Source organism: Chenopodium quinoa, unplaced genomic scaffold (genome assembly GCF_001683475.1).
Source record: "Chenopodium quinoa cultivar QQ74 unplaced genomic scaffold, ASM168347v1, whole genome shotgun sequence".
Classification (NCBI taxonomy): Eukaryota; Viridiplantae; Streptophyta; class Magnoliopsida; order Caryophyllales; family Amaranthaceae; genus Chenopodium; species Chenopodium quinoa.
In genome coordinates, this window is record NW_018744187.1 from 1,303,300 (window position 1) to 1,319,410 (window position 16,111).

Consider the following 16,111-nt stretch of genomic DNA (forward strand, 5'->3'; position numbering starts at 1 on the left):
ACAATACTGAATAAGGACACGCCTCCTTCTTCAGTAGGGATGCAGCTCCGTAGATAAAGTAGAGCAAATTGTTTATATTTATGTATATGCGAATGTACATGTATGCTAAAAATGTCTAACTATGCTTATTTATACCTAGGGATCTCTAGGGTTTACAAATATCTTCAGAATATATTTGAAATGGGAAAGATCTTCTTGATTTATCTTCTTCCCTGTTCTGTAGATGTATCTTTGGCAAGTATCTCCTTGATCGATATGTATGATGTTGCTTTCCTTGTTTACTTCAATCAAGCTATTTTGCGTATTCTTGCTGACTTATTGCCCTTGGATTGATGCCCTAGATGTAATGGGTCGTATGATAATACGGGCCCAACATCCACGAGCAGATTCTAGAAACTTCTTAGCTTCCCTTCTCTATTTTAGTTTTAGTTTTTGTTGTATGTTTCAGAATAAATGATTCATTTTCACATAGGATTATAAAGATGTTACTATAATAGATATCAATTTAGCAATTTCCTATGAAATTTTTTATGTAACTGTTTTATTAATTGCACTGCAAGAAATCATAAACTAAATCATTTAAGCTTAAATGTATCATAACAACTTCTCCAATCTCTCTGTCTCTGTATAATTTGATTTATTGGGTCAATACTCAATATTAAGATTATTAACTCTGGTAAGACTAAATATCCATGCTTAGGTTATTTCACAATAAAAAATTTCAAAGCATGGGATTATATACTGTTATCATACGTCCTTCATTTCCCAAATATTGCAACATGGAGATGGGATACGAATTGTAAGAAGAAGAGATAAATAGAGAGGAATAAAGAAAGAGATTCATGTGATGAGAGGAGAGAAAACATAAATAAAAGCCTGTTTTCTTCAACTTATTTTCATTTCAGTTCAATTTCTAATATCCTTATTTTATTAAAGATTCTGTTCAATTCAACTCCAATCAGCAAGAAGTTTTTTTTTTTTTTTTTTTTTTTTTTTTTTTTTTGAGAGCTCGTGTATTTGTGTATTATGTATTCATGAAATGTACTTCTTATAAGGAAGAAAATATGTAGTAAGCAATAACATTTATTTTCTCCATTTTCTCTCTTATAAGAAAGAAAATTAGGCTAATCCTTTTGATAAGACCACCTAAGTCATCCTTGCGGATGTTAGATGATACATAATTATATTAATGACAAAAGGAAAATCAAGACACGGAATGGGACTGCCACATTGTCAAATCTATACAAGCTGTACAACGGCAGAAACCCTGAAGCACCCGTTTTGGAGAAGATCGAGAAGCTCATCAAAGAGTATAGCACTGCGCCAGCCCCAGCCTTTTGGGGCTTTTGGTAAAAGAGTACCTGCTTGCTTGAAGCTTCCAAACACCATAACTTCTCGCTTTGATGGACAGATCAACTAAAATCAAATCAACGAATAAGTCTCATAAAATTTACATATGAAATAAGAGCAACATGATGATTGTCATTGTGGTCTGATATCCAATCTACCTGATAGCGAGCTGTAACTTTTTCACGAGAGTCCACATACATATGCACCTGAATTAACATAAAAGGAAAGTGTCATCACATAATTACATAATATAAAGCTTTGTTCTTTACTACCTAGCACAGAAAAGTTTCAGACAAATAAGTTCAGATTAGTTGCGTGATAAATATAAATACGGGCAACCAAGTTCAAATAAACCATGATAAATTCAGTTAAGAAAAATTAAAAAGAGGGAAGAATGCTTATGTACTACGTATTCAATATACAATGGCTGTAAATAGAGATAGAAACCTAATCAATTCTCTATCTTGCACTTTATGAACTACTAATATACATTTAATAATAAATTCATAGTTCACACAGTCAAACAGAAAATCCCAAATGACAAACAAGGTGGAAAATCAAGGTTGCTTTTATCAAGTAAAAGCCCAGCAATTCACAAATTTGATCTACATGGACAGTTTCATTGATATATACTGCTCTCAAAATTAAATTCCCACACCCTCATTTCCTAGGAAGCCCCATCTTAGCTGTCTTCCCCCGCCCCTTTTCCGGGAAAATTTAAACCAATTACACTATATGACTATTCAAGAAAACTGAGTTTTCAAAAATATTTGCAGTTGTAATTCAACATTTTGCTCACAGAATTTACCCCTCGAAATATAGACCACATCTTTGAAGGAAACAAAAAGCAAGATCCAAGAATTATGGTGCATGTAGGTGGATATAGCATTTACAGAGGCTTAATAATCCACAAAGATGAAAATTTGAAAGCACAACAAAAATGCAGATTTTTTAAAGAACATCAACACAAGTGCAAATTTATATAAACAAAAAATGGTAAATGAATTAAGCTGACCTTCCTTTGAGGATCCATTATTTCAGCCTTCCGGCGATGAATAAATAAGCCTGACAATATAAAGCATAAATCAAGAGCGAATGAAATAAGAGTAGCTATTATTGTGTAATTTAAACTTACAATGTACTCACTACTAAATCCAAATTAATAAAACATACATTTCAAAAGGAATATTTTATTCAAAATAATTTCCCTTTGTTTTCCAGTCATTCATGATTTTATAACAATTATTTGCATAAAATAGTAACTGCTCTATGAAGAATTACCGAGTGTCCTACGCCCTTGAGGGTCTTCATCATTAAAAGCTTGAACACTTATCTGTCAGATGCAACAGACTGAATGAGTTTAAAAATATCAATTCTGGAAAATGAGTAGGCTTTTCTTCAGTTTATGCTCTAATAATACACATTCAAGAACATAAAGGAAAAGAAAATTGAAATCATACTTTCCAAAATGAACCAGCATAAAATGCTTCAGGAGAGTGTTTAACCTGACCATCATTAAGTCGGTGCACATCAGCAAATTCTACCCTGTTAAAATTAACATTCCAATTAACAAGAAAATATAGAAGTATGAATAGTTGATTGAATAAAAAGACCAAAAAATAACAAATCAGTAATGTATACTCTTCATATGCAGTCATTGGACATGCCATACTAATATATGACCATGACTATTACACCCCAAAAAATGAACCATGTGTTCTTACATGATTTAACTATGACACGAGGGCAAATATCATTAAGTGACCTCAAAACCTTAGTTGTGTCTAAAAAGCAGTAAGACATCCATGACAGGTAGCTTCAAAGTATAGGAAGCTCTATACATGAACCCAAGAATAAATAAAGGTATCAAAGCAGCAGCTCAGCAGTCAAGAAAACAACAAAGAACATGTTTTGAGTGCAATTGTTCATTCCTTTTAAGCAAAGACCATGAGGGGCAAATAGCTTAGGGTATGGCAGCATTTTTTCCCTGTCCGAGTAACACAGCCTATGCTACAATAGGATACAGAGTAAAAGAGAAGGAGGGGGGGGGGGGGGGAAGAGAAAACCAACCCAAATCGAAATGGTGGGAAGTGACTTAGAGGTGTCTTCATATCTAAGGATATAGATGCATTGCTTGTGTTCTCACACTGGCCGTCAATATTTTGGTCTGAAGACTCTCCCATCTGAGTACCACTGCCACTTGGCCCAGCAGCAGAGGTCTCAATGAAACTATTTCTTAGAGCTATATCAAAAGCACTCTCTGTCTGCCACCCTTGATTATTAATATTTCTTCCTCCGTCACTCAGTCCAACCAAGGCAGTAAGTCCATCTCCAGACATGTCACCATGTTGGTCAGGTCTCAATTCCAGATCATCATTAGCAAGAGATTGCTGACCATTCCTGTTACCCACACCAAACGGAACACGGGAAAATACAAAACGAGTTGGACACCAAGTGGAAGCAGGGACCAGTGTAGCTCCACGCCCGATACCAGCAAGTCCATCATTTGAACCCCTAACATTTACTCTCACGGGTCTAAACAAACCATTTCCTTCACCATTAGCAGGACCCGCAACATACAAATCACCAATATTGCCTGGTGAATTATTATTCTGATCAGAAGCTTGGACATAGTAGTTTGTGGTTCCAGTACCATGGGAAAAGTTAAATGGCTGTTTGCATGCACATGCCATGCCTAAAAGGCAGCAATTTTTGCATGTTTCAGCAGCAATTTCTTGAACCCTCTGACTGAGAAGCATCTAGAAAAGAAACAGAGAAGCAGACTAATGTAATGGAATCACAAGAAAACAATCTTACCCTCATCCCCTGTAAAGAGAAAAGTATTAAACAATAGAACAGAGTATGAAATCAATATACAGAAAATGTTGTCCAAGGAAAATAAAAGTTCAGGAAAATGCTTAAATAAAAATTGATTCTTAGCTACTTATCTTTGCAGTCTTATTTCCTCTCCTAGTCTCTCTTTGGTTCTTTATCTAGGCTAATGTCTATACATTTTTTTTCTATAATAGGGACAAAATGAGACTTATTGGGCATAAGGCAAGATAAAAATACAAATTATAAAGGAATTGGACTGGACCAGGTGTGAACTTATGTCTAATTATTCAAACAGTATTGGACTGGATGAGTTAAAAGTGTCTGGATGGGATTAGAAAAATAACTACGAGTCAAAAATACGAATAATTAAGAAGGATTAATAAAGTCCATCTCCGAAAAACAGTCGGCATCCAACAAAACAAAAAAGTAATCAGATGAACAAAATTATGATGCTGTTCCTCAACAGTTAGTTTATAAGCTAAATACTGACTTCCAGAAACCATCCTTGCTTTCACAAATTGCATTCTAAGGAATAATAAGAAACTAGAATCACTCTAGTGGTTGTAGATCCTTAAACAATCTTAAAGGTTTTTGGGTTCACTACAACAGCCTTAGATTTGACTAGTTTGCTGGTAGCACCGTAGCAGTTTAGAACTTTAGAGCCATTCCATTTCCATGTCCCCACCCCCCTTACATTCAGAATCAGTGCTCGCATTACATTTAGTGACATAGCTTGCATAAGAATCTAAAGAACTCTAGTGCACATTCAATATTTGAGGTCAGGGTTCGATATCTAGCCTAATAGTTGGAAGTAGCTTAAGTTTGGCCCATTGTCCCAATCTCAACTATCCTTTTACACTATCCCAATCGAAGTTGAAAAAGCATTCAATTAGGGTCCCATATCTTACCTAGATAGAAAAAAAAGCATACAAATACATATACTATTTGAAAATAAATCTGCATGAATATCCCCCAACTTCAGGGAAGTGAGAATAAGATACAAGCTTCAAACCTGCAGCCAAAGACCGTCATTCACTGCCTTGCAAGGGAAACCTAACTCTTCAAGCTGTTTTCTCATATCTAAAAGAGCCTCAAAAGACATATTGCAGTACAAAACTGAACCTTCTTCAAAAATGTTAATGAATGTATCATACTCTTCTCCTCTCAACCCACAGTTCCCTTTACCGTAACTCTTCACCTGCCTTCTTCCAACAGTCCTTCCACCCCATAAATAAGCCAACTCATTTCTGCTCCATTCATCAGGCACGATATCGTTGCAGGAAGAGTTTATTGATGATGAAGAGCAATCCCTTGAATCATTTCCAGACAACCAATTAGAACTACTAAAATGGCAGCATATGCTTTCTTCGGATGGTCCTTCTACTAGTGCAGCTTCACTTCCCTGTCCACTGGCAGCAAAATTAACTGGCATTCTGACGTAAGAAGAAGAGGGCCTATTTCTATCTGAATCAGAGTAGTTGGTAGCAAGGGAAGGTTGTTCGAAGTTGTTAGGATATTCAGCTCCTGAATTTGGCTCACTGCAAGCAACTTGAAGTACCTGTTGTTTGTCATCAACAATATTATTGTGGAAGTTAATAACAAAATCTGCAAGCTCGATCAGATAATGCAAGCAGAATTTATAGCTGTAAAGAGCAAGTAAGAATTCACACGTACCGTATCAGCTTCTGAATTTCTATTACAGCAAGCATCAATAATGTTCTTTCCTTTGAATTGAGACAAGTCATGTTGATTTGAGATCCCTGTTTCCAGGCTTGTACTCTGCTTTTCATGGGATTCACCCTTGTTGAGAGCACTTTTTTTAACCAATGTATATAATGCCAATTCAAAGCTTCAAAAAGGAAAGTAAACAATGTCATCCTGCATGAGAAAGATTCAAATTCTCATAGAGGCCAAAGATATGAGAACAGTACTTTACCGTTTCTCTTCACTAGGTACCCAAAGTTCATTTGAGGTCAGTAGCGCGTGCAATGTTTGGGATGAAAGATTTGGTAGAACCTAAAGACGGTTACAAGAATTAATATTACAGGTAGCTGGCATGTAGAATTCATTTTCTACCTACTAGTCTATAGGGGATATCAAATTAACCACCAAAGCATTGTACATGACAATCGTATGCAATGAAGCCAAACAAATGCATATAGCCTTATAGGAGAAACATGTAGTAAAAATAAAAAAATGAGTAATATTCTTAAGAAGAGCATACTTGAAAACAGTGTTTTAACATAAGGTTGTGATCAAAATCAAGATGAAATTTTGCTTAATTTTGAAATCAATGAGATTTTCTCTCCTTAGTCTTGGTGATTATTTACTATCTTTGTGATTGCTTCTTTGTAACTTACACCTAAATCCTGGCTTTACTTGGTATTGGCTTTGATTAAGAACCCCTATTTCATAGATCTTGGTGATTTTTGAGATTGGTAAATAGCTAGTTTAATTTCAGTAGATTATTTCTTTGCTTAATGGGTCATGCAAGGTTCCAGATTGTGTTAGCATAATGGGCTGTTTGGTTCTCAATTAATCTAAGCCTCTGTTTAGAGCCCTAATCAGTAGTGCAAAAGATATGAACCCATGAACATCATTTCAGATGCCTTGGATTTTTGTTTGGAGTCCTTGGGCTCACTAGGCATGTTTGTGTTTGTATATTGCATCACTTGGATTGAAGATTCTTTGTTGGGCTTGTTACAGCATATGGAGTACAATTTATTTTTGTATTCGCTACCAATTTGTTTTCACCAACACTATTAGGGTGGATTTATACATGGGCTATATAACTTAGTTGATTTCAGTAGTCGATTATTACTTTGTTTAATGGATCATGAGAGGTTTTAGGTTGTGTTAGCATAAAGGGTGTTTGGTTCTTAATTGATCTAGCCAATCTGTTTAGAGCCCTAATCAGTTATATTGACAGAATAGGTGTGTAATACCCTCTTTGGGTAGTTTTTTTTTCATTGGTTTAGGGAAACACACTGATTCAGTCAATACATAAAGCTACATGTCCAACCAAGCAAGTTGGATATTATTGAAATAATTTGTGTGTTTTTCTTCAAGCTTAATCTTTGGGACACCAGATTCAGGAGTGAATTGCTGAATTCAGTGTTACAGTAGTTACAGATTGCTATCCTTATACAATCACTTATACTCAATTGATGTTAAATCAGATTCTAAGTTCCTACCTGGCTACATGCAAACTTCAAAACTAAAGAAAGCTTTAAAAATTCAATCATTATATAAAGATAATTGTTTCTCTGAAAAACTATTCCCATGGCATTCACAAGAAGTCATAGAAAAATCATACGAAAAGGCACAGGGGGGAGTATTACACCAATCCACAGACCCTCTCTTGATCTACCTTACACCTACCATCCTTTTTACATTTTCTCTTACTTATATTAAACATACACTCATCTTTTCCAAAGCTTTCTTAAACTACGTATCAACAATAAGTGAATTGAACAACATTACAATAATTAAAAAAGAAAAAAAAGAGCAAGGTAGATTTAGATAGAACAAAGGGTCGACTATATAGGTAGTGTAAAAGGTCAAGACAAGTATAGTATTAGGAGACAGAGGAAGCATTCTTTTAAAATCATTAAAAAATATGGATAATGTAGTTTATCAACCCGCAAACAAATTTTATACTCAAACTTATGGTAAGTACTGGTAGCTAGGAGAACTCCTAAAATCTGTCTTAAAGAATCATTACATTTGCATGAATATTTGTTTATGCATACTTCATGAATTTTTTACTCAAATCTCCAGCGCTAAACAAATAGCTAGTGTCATACTTAAGGTATAAAATCAAAACTAATTGCACTCCATGCTAATAATTTAGAACAGGACAATTCACATACCATGAAGCTATGTGTTCCACTACCCCTTTTCATTTGTATTTTAAATAATTATCATGCCTTATCCAGTCTTATTTTAAAAGTTACACATTCCTATTAACAAACACAAACTCATCATCTTACATCGTTTCAAGGAATTTTGTCAACTAATGAAGCAATACTTTTAGACTTGAGAATCATATAATTCTATTATAAAAGTATACTCACTTTATTTAATAATATCTGAAATTTTAAACCTCCAATAATAACAAAAATAATATTATGTATAAAAATTCAATGACTCTCACAGATTCAGATATGAGGCTGATATACACTGCAAAACATTATCACGTGTCGCCCTTTTGTAGTTTATGCATTATGAGGGGAACATAAAAGAGCAGAGCATACTAAGCATTTATAAATCAGGAAAGTTCAGCATGGGAAATGTTTCGGGTATTTTTTGGATTTTCTCAGATACTGGTCGCGCTCTCGGACACCTGCAAAATAAACGAATATTCCTTTACCGGAATATTTGCCTCCGACGATCACGTTAGAGGTCTGAACGGAAAAGGCTAAAGAGAGAAAGTAGAGAGAAGTTGGAGCTATTTAATGCTCTTTTTCTGTAATGTCTTAATCCACCCCTCCCATCATAAATGATTGGGGTATTTATAAGGGTGGGAGTTTGTGCCCCTTTAGGGTTTATACCCTAAAATTCTATAAACCCTAAAATTTTGTGACGTGATTGGCTGTGCAATCAGGCGGTGCCACGTGTAATACGGGGGCGTCGTTTTGCGGCTTTCAAGGGTATCTCTAAGGAAAAGGGCCATGATGTAATAAGGCCATTTTTAATGCTGATTTCAGGGGCTATTTTGAGCCTTTGACACACGTCATCTTCCCATAGCGACACGTGTTGCCCTTTGGTTGGGCCACGTGTCGCTACGGGATTGGACCACGTATATGGGGAATTTTTACCCTAAACATTTGCCCCTCAAAGGGGGTGGCTCATACGCTAACGGCCGCCTCCTCTGATCTTTCGCTTGTCTTGAGGCGTACGAGTACATGGAGATTGGGCATGTTGCTGAGGAGGCGCACAGATCTTCCCCCCCCCCCTAAGTTGGTCGTCCTGGGTGGCTAATTATCTTTGTCCGCCTGATACTCCTCTAGAGGACGCTTATGTCTGAGAGTTAGGCGGACGAAGCATGCCGCCTGATATTTTTTAGGAGAGATATCGGACGCCTAGATTTTAGGATGGAGACCTTAATCCCGTTTACTTTGACAGTCTATTTGGATGCGCCGTTATCCGTCAGTCTCTTTCTCTGTTTAACTTAACAAAACTGTCTTTTCACCCTTTTGAATTCTAGGTTAAATTTTCAAATTATAACCGTTTGAATTTTGAAGGCGGAAAAGATGAATTTACTAATATGCCCCCATAAATTTTGCCTACATATACACAGGGTTTAACCTCACTTTTGCACTTTGGAACTTTGCGAATTTTAGAGAGAGATCAGAGCTTTTTAGAGAGAGAAAGTGATTTCCTTTGAATCTTCAAGAGCTACGCTGTGTATTTGAGTTTTCCAGTCAACTTTCAAGACTTCTCTAGAACCCTTCGAGTTTTCTACACGTACAGAGGTAGGCCGCCTGCTTTCTTTCCCTTCTTCTTTACTTGCATTATTATTTTTCTTTTAGTTATTTATTTTTCAAATCTGGCTCAACACTCGGCTTTGTCCGTTTCTCCTCGTGAGGCCGGCCGTTCGCCTGGACGGAGACGAGTTGTCTCCTTTATGAAGTGGGTCCATTTGTAGTGCGTACCAACTCACCTCCACCTATTCTTCTTTGTCCCTGCAGTCGGACATGGCAAGGACAATGCAAACGCATGATCGTCATGCGCCCATAATCCTAGGACCCCTGATGACCCAAATAGTACAGACGTAGACACTGGGTCTACTACCCCTACGACCGCTTCCACAAGTACTCATTGCTCGGACGTGGAAGTAACTTCTTCTTTTAAAGAGCGCCAACGTGCACAGGGAGTCTCTTTTGCTGGGGCTAACCCAAGAACTTAGGTCCTCACAACATGCTAACTCGGCCATACAATCGACCGAGTTGCTATCTCGTGAGAGGCCTCCTTCCCTCACGGGCGGCCACTGCTGGTCCTCCCGCCTCAGTAACCATCCTATCTCCAACATAGCAGGTCGGACAGACTCCATTAATGAACCGTCCGACTTGCCTCCTCGCAGTGGCCCTTCTTCGGATAATCGAGCGGCCACTGCCAAGGATAAGGGTAAAGGTCCCTTAGTGCCCGAAGAATTTCCTTTAGCTGGGGCGGCCATGTCTCCAGGAGCCGAAGCTCGGCCGAGGCAGCAGATTTGGACAGAGTGCTGTCCTCTGAATTTGGAACTGCCCCTTGCCAAGAGGACGAGGAGGTTGCTTCTAAGCAGTCTAAAGGAGAGCCACCCCGGCTGGGTGATAGCGGGGTCTCCAAGTTCACGGATCCGGCCGCTAAGCCAATCCATGATGAGTCCGTGAAAACGGACAACGGGGATAAGTCGACCCCGTCAAACCCGTCCGGCCTCATCTCGACTCCGCATGTCAAGAGAGTTGGAAAATCTGATTGGCTTGAGGTCTCTCGGTCGGTTGGTAATCAACCCAGCCGCACAGGTGAGGAGAGCGACGAACCTATGCCGCCTCCTCCATTCACCTTCAACACTCTTTCTCCTCCGAGCTTCTCGCACAGTTAGTTTAAATAACCTTGCACAATCTCGTTTTTAATACAAGTCTTATTGCACAATTTAAAACCCTTTTGTGGTCGTGTGTAGATATTGCGGAGGAGCTTAACATGAAGCTGCCCGCCAGTCCCTAAGTGGCGCAGACAGGAAGGCCATGCGGGAAGCCATGGCTAGAGCCGTCCCCGCCAAGCAAAGAGATAAGTTGCGAGGGATTCATGAGGGCTTTCTCAGCCCTATGATTAATTGCAGCGCCGAGGTAACATTTTACAACCCTTTAGTCTTTCACACTTAGAGTATTTCCTTTATTGTTTTGCTAACTCACTTTATCTTGTACGCAACTCTTCCTTCGGCTGAACGCCTTCCTAGAATGGAAGGAGAAAGAAAATGAGATGCTAAAGAGGGCTTGGAATGAAGTCCAGAAGGCCCGGGATTCCGTTACTGGGACAGCCGCTCTCCAGCGCACGTACTTTGAAACCCAGATAATTGCGTTGTCCGACAAAGCTGCGCGGCTGAGAACCTAGTCAAGCTAGGTAAGGCTCTTGAACAAGTCTTTCGCTAGAAGGACTATAAGGCCGGAGAAGGATGCGGCCATCCTAGACGGCCAGCGCTAGAAGGAGGGATTCGAGGCCTCTGAGAAGCTGAAGGGGGACATAGCCCTTGCCCAACAGAACCTCAAGGAGGCCTTAGATGAGGCGGACGCTCTTAGGGCCGAGGTGGAAACTTTAAAGAAGTCCATTGCGGACTTAACACAACAGCCGAAAGCACCTCGGCAGAGGAGGTCGTCCGCATCAAGCACAACACCGAGGAGAGGTTGAAAAGCCACTTCTTTGAGGCGTTCGAGCTCATGGTGGAGGAAGGGGAGGCCGCCTATTATCAGGAGCGCTTCGCTGAAGAAGCTAAGAAGGCCAATCAGCCTTCTACCGAGCTGGTGGTCGCTTCGGACGAGGAGGAAGATGAGGATGAGGTGATGAGGGCGAAGAGGGAAACAAGGAAAAGCCAACTGATGGTGCGTCCACTCTTGCCTCCGAGGAACCTGTCCAAGACAAAGACTAGGCTAAATAAAGCCCAGGTCCTCCTCCGGCCGTCCCTTAATTTAAGCTTTTCAGTACTTATCTTTCATTTATGTTGAACAATATATATATTTTTTTTATTTTTTTATTTGGTGCCGCCTGTTTTGAGCGGCTTTGTAAGATATTTTGCCGCATTCTGAGCAGTTTTCATTTTATCTGTTCTATACTTTGCAAATTTTTGTGCATTTTTACGCTTATATGCTTTCGTACGAACCTGGGGGTATGCCCCTTTATTCGGCGTTCGCCTAGTCCATATTTTGAGTGGTTTGATTGACTTGGTAGTTTTTATACCTTAAAGGGTATGGCAATTAGCGAGTCAATCAAATCATAGTAATGATTGCCCTTGGACTAGGTGAAACGCTGGATCAACAATTTATGCGGCCGCTTGATGAGCCTTATGTGAGCCGTCCGTTGAATCTATCGCTCACTCGGGAAATTTCAAGTAATATCTCTAACTTAAAAATTTCTAATTTTGGCTGGGCTATTGTGCCTAGGTATGCCCTTGCCCCCATTTAAGGAGGTGAATGCCCTTGACAGATTTAGGGTACCTAACGCCTTTATCGTCAGATGGAAGTCGGACGGTTACCAGTTTTTGTGACCGTTTTGCTATATCGTAAATACTTTTGTTTAGCTTTTATACGCCATGTTGCTATGTTGCAAGCAACATAGTTATGATTTTCACTCGGCCTTTCACCTCAGATAACTAAAAGCATACGCAAAAGAAATCAGATAACTCAATAAGATAACAATGCCTGACTTTCATTAATATGTCAAGATTACATTGCTTGGGTCATACAGCTTTAATTACATTACTCGGTCATTAGGACCTAGCTGTATATACAGCTTTTTGGCTAAGTACAAAAGACTTCAAACATAATATTTTTCAAGATTGTCTGTGTTCCATGTTCGTGGAATTGGACGGCCATATAGGGCTTCAAGACGGTAAGTACCATCTCGAACTTCTTAGCTAATTCGATACGGCCCGTCCCATTTTTGGGTTAACTTGTCATCCTCATTTGCTCGGCCTACAACTTTCATTTTTCTCAGCACCAGATCTCCTATCTTCAGGGGCCGCTTAGACACTCGACGATTATATGCCCTTGTCATCCTCAAGCGATAGATTTCGTGCCTGAGCGCTGCATTCAATTGGCCTATTCATCATATAACATCACCCTGAGGGTAGGCTCGTGCATCTCAATTGGGAGAATTGCCTTGGCACCATAGACCAAAAAGAATGGGGTCTCCCGTGTGGAGCTTTTTGCTATTGTTTGTACGGACCATAACACATTAACCAACTCATCGGCCCATAGGCCGCCTGCTTCTTCAAGCTTGTGCTTGATACCATTAGAGATCAACTCGTTGTAGGCCTCAACTTGGCCGTTGGCTTTTAGTCGGCCGACTGAGTCAAAGCAATGAGCTCGGCCAACAATCCCTTGAGCTGGGTGTTTCAAACTAGGGCCCATTATCGAACACCATAGACTGAGGTACTCCATAGTGAGTAATTATGTTCTTCCATATGAAAGCTGACACATCCGTCCACTTAATGTCCCGGACGGCCTCGGCCTCAAGCCACTTCGTGAAGTAGTCTACTGCTACAAACACATATCGCCTGTTTTGGGTGTTTTTGTCCCTCGGGAGAGTTACAACTCGAAGATTGTACCTGCAAAATAACAGAGACTCCGGGTGGTTGGAGCTCCGCCTCCGACGATCAAGTTGGAACGTGTTGGAGTAGGTAGAAAGTGCGGAAAAAGATAAAGGTGAGATCTTCTCGGATTTCAAGATCAGGAGATTTCGATGTAAGAGAATGTCAGTGATAATGTAATAAATTCAATTTGTCCCATAAATAGGGGAAATCTCCAAATTTATAAAGTCATTTTGGATAAGTGTGCCCTTACGTAGGTCATTTGACCTAGATTTGGTGGACTGCCCGCACAGTTGGCGGCTTTTTGGGAATTAGGCCTTTGAAAGCCGTCATTCTTTTTGATGACAAGAATTCTTCCACGTGTCATTTCGTAAGTGGCCCAATTTAGGCCAATATACGGTGGACACGTGTCTTATTCTCATTGGGCCACGTGGCGGGGTAATTTTACCCAAAACATTTGCCCCTCACAGATGTGCATGGCGGGCCACGTGGCATCTGTGACACGTCACTCACATAGTGGTGGAACAGTAATTACTGTTCACCTTTTGGGGGATTTACCAGGATGCCCCTGGATCTATAAATAGAAACTTTGCCCCTCACATTTTCGCTCATTTACGAAAAAAGTCTTGAGAAAATCTGAGAAAATCTTTGACTTTTCTTCAAAAATGCACTTCCGTCTGCCGCTTGCTATTTGCTGCGTGACAGTCAGCTTGTTCAACTTCAACAGTACCTCTTTCAGGTAACCGCCTGCTCTTTTCTCTCTCTTTTCAGTTTCCTTTCAGTTTGCATGTGTTTGTTTCTTTACAAAATGGAATCACAAACACACACAGCACGACCTAGGATAGCTGTTAGCCCTTGGACGGCTGAATCTAGAACTAGGGGTGCAGGACATTATGGCTAGAACAAAAAGGACAGCCCGGTCGCCTAGTAATGAAGAGGACGAGAGTCTTATCAGGGTACCCAGAAGCGAGGTATCTTATTACCCATCCAGCGTCCCAATGACACCGATTGACTCGATTCTGGGTGAACAAGAAAATGCTCCCAGCGAAGAGGCATCCGGCTCTAGAGAGGGTTCATCTCAGTCGGATGCTAGCTCAGGCGGCCTCAGATTTGAGGAGGAGTCGCATGTGAATGCTGCTGAGGAAGGTTCTGAGGAAGGGGCCGCCTCTATCGAGCGAGGCTAGGAAGAAACTTCTTCCTCCCTTCAAGAAAAAATTACTCCTTACTTTACCCATGTATCCGCATCTACCTAGAGAACCATGCGGAAACACTTGGGTGATTTCCGGGACACCTATGTCATGTGTGCTGGCTACCAAATAAATGTTTCGGCCCCTTGATGATTCAGTCGTCTGGCCGCTTGACCAGAGCTATGGAGATAGATGCTTTGGGTGCTATGCCGCCACAATACAGGCGGGCCTTAGGTTTCCGTTGGATCCGACAATTGAAAAGATCCTGGACGGGTACCGCCTTGGGATATGGCACCTAGTACCCAATTCTTGGGTTAATATTCTAGGATTTGTAGCCGCCTATAGGATGCAGGACGTTGAGCCTAGCTTTGAGGCCTTCGCCCATATGCATTACCTAAGCAAAGCTCCCGCATCAGCCGGCCCCCGGATGGTTCACCTTGTCATGTAACAAAGGTTACATGATAACATTAGGGAAAGAAAACAAATTGAAGGATTGGAGAAACAAGTTTTACATCATTTCTTCCCCTAATACCATCCGGAACCGGAAGTATAATTCTTAGAACCAAAATCCCTACCTCTTGGGTCAGAAAGCCATTCTACCGCCGGTGGGTGTGTCTGACAAAGGCTGGGCCAGATTTTGACGCCTGGTCTTTTTAAAGTTTATGTGAATACGGTTAAGGGAGGAATCGAGAAAGAGATTACCCCTAAAAGCTATATCCGAGCTGATCCTTTCTATATGGTCGCTTGTGGCCTTAGTAGTGAGAAGGGAAGAGGTAGTCGCCTGAGTCTTTGCAGAAAGAGATTTTTTTTTTACTAACATTTCATTCGGCCTTTTGCAGAAGAAGCCATGTCTCAACTTGATCCGAACAAAAAACCAGGAGGCGGCTCAGCTTACCGCCAAATAATGAAGCACAAAAACCAAGTGTTCAAGAAAGAGCAGCTTGAGCATGTAAGTTTTTCTACATCCGTCTTCTTGTCATTGGCCTTTTTCAAACATCTCATTTCAAAGTTGTGCCTTTTTCAGGAAGGGTCGGTGAAGCCGCATGTACTGCCATCACTTGGGGTGAGGCCCCCGAAGTAGCTGGCTCCGGATAAGGGCCAGACTCCGGCTAAAAGAAGGAAGACGGTTGCTCACAAACCGTCGGCTAGCCAGTCTGAGTCCCACCCCTCTACATACGGCAAGTCGCCGGTTGTCATGGCTGCTTTGAAGGAGGCGGAGGACTCCAAATTGACTAAGGAAAAACCTCGAACTGACTCTCCAGGCGGCCATTCAAGCAGGCAAAGGGACAAGTATGCTCAAGATCTAGTCATCATCCCAGGTACCTCCGCCTTTGATCCCTTGCCTTACCCTTGTAGGGTTAAGACTTATAGTCATTCGCCAACCAACTCTAAAACCGGTCGGTCTTTTGGCAAGATCTATGCCAGCCTCTCACCAAGTATTGATTGTGCAAAT

The 16,111-nt window shown here is 40.4% G+C and overlaps 1 protein-coding gene across 2 annotated transcripts in view; it reads right to left on the reverse strand.

Annotated features, from left to right (window-relative positions):
- Positions 1-1,031: 1,031 nt before the first annotated feature.
- The window catches only part of LOC110694021, a 40,129-nt gene continuing 25,049 nt past the window's right edge, over positions 1,032-16,111 (reverse strand). Inside the window, exons 5-13 of one of the 2 annotated variants that reach the window (XM_021871182.1) lie at positions 6,122-6,201; positions 5,860-6,034; positions 5,198-5,743; positions 3,421-4,109; positions 2,856-2,895; positions 2,632-2,683; positions 2,366-2,415; positions 1,509-1,556; positions 1,032-1,416 (exon numbers count right to left, since the gene is read on the reverse strand). In XM_021871182.1, coding sequence (XP_021726874.1) covers positions 1,240-1,416; positions 1,509-1,556; positions 2,366-2,415; positions 2,632-2,683; positions 2,856-2,895; positions 3,421-4,109; positions 5,198-5,743; positions 5,860-6,034; positions 6,122-6,201 — 1,857 coding nt within the window. In that variant the 3' untranslated portion in view covers positions 1,032-1,239. Of the gene's footprint in view, positions 1,417-1,508; positions 1,557-2,365; positions 2,416-2,631; positions 2,684-2,810; positions 2,896-3,420; positions 4,110-5,197; positions 5,744-5,859; positions 6,035-6,121; positions 6,202-16,111 lie in introns of both variants that reach the window. The other variant, XM_021871181.1, reaches the window with a different exon arrangement.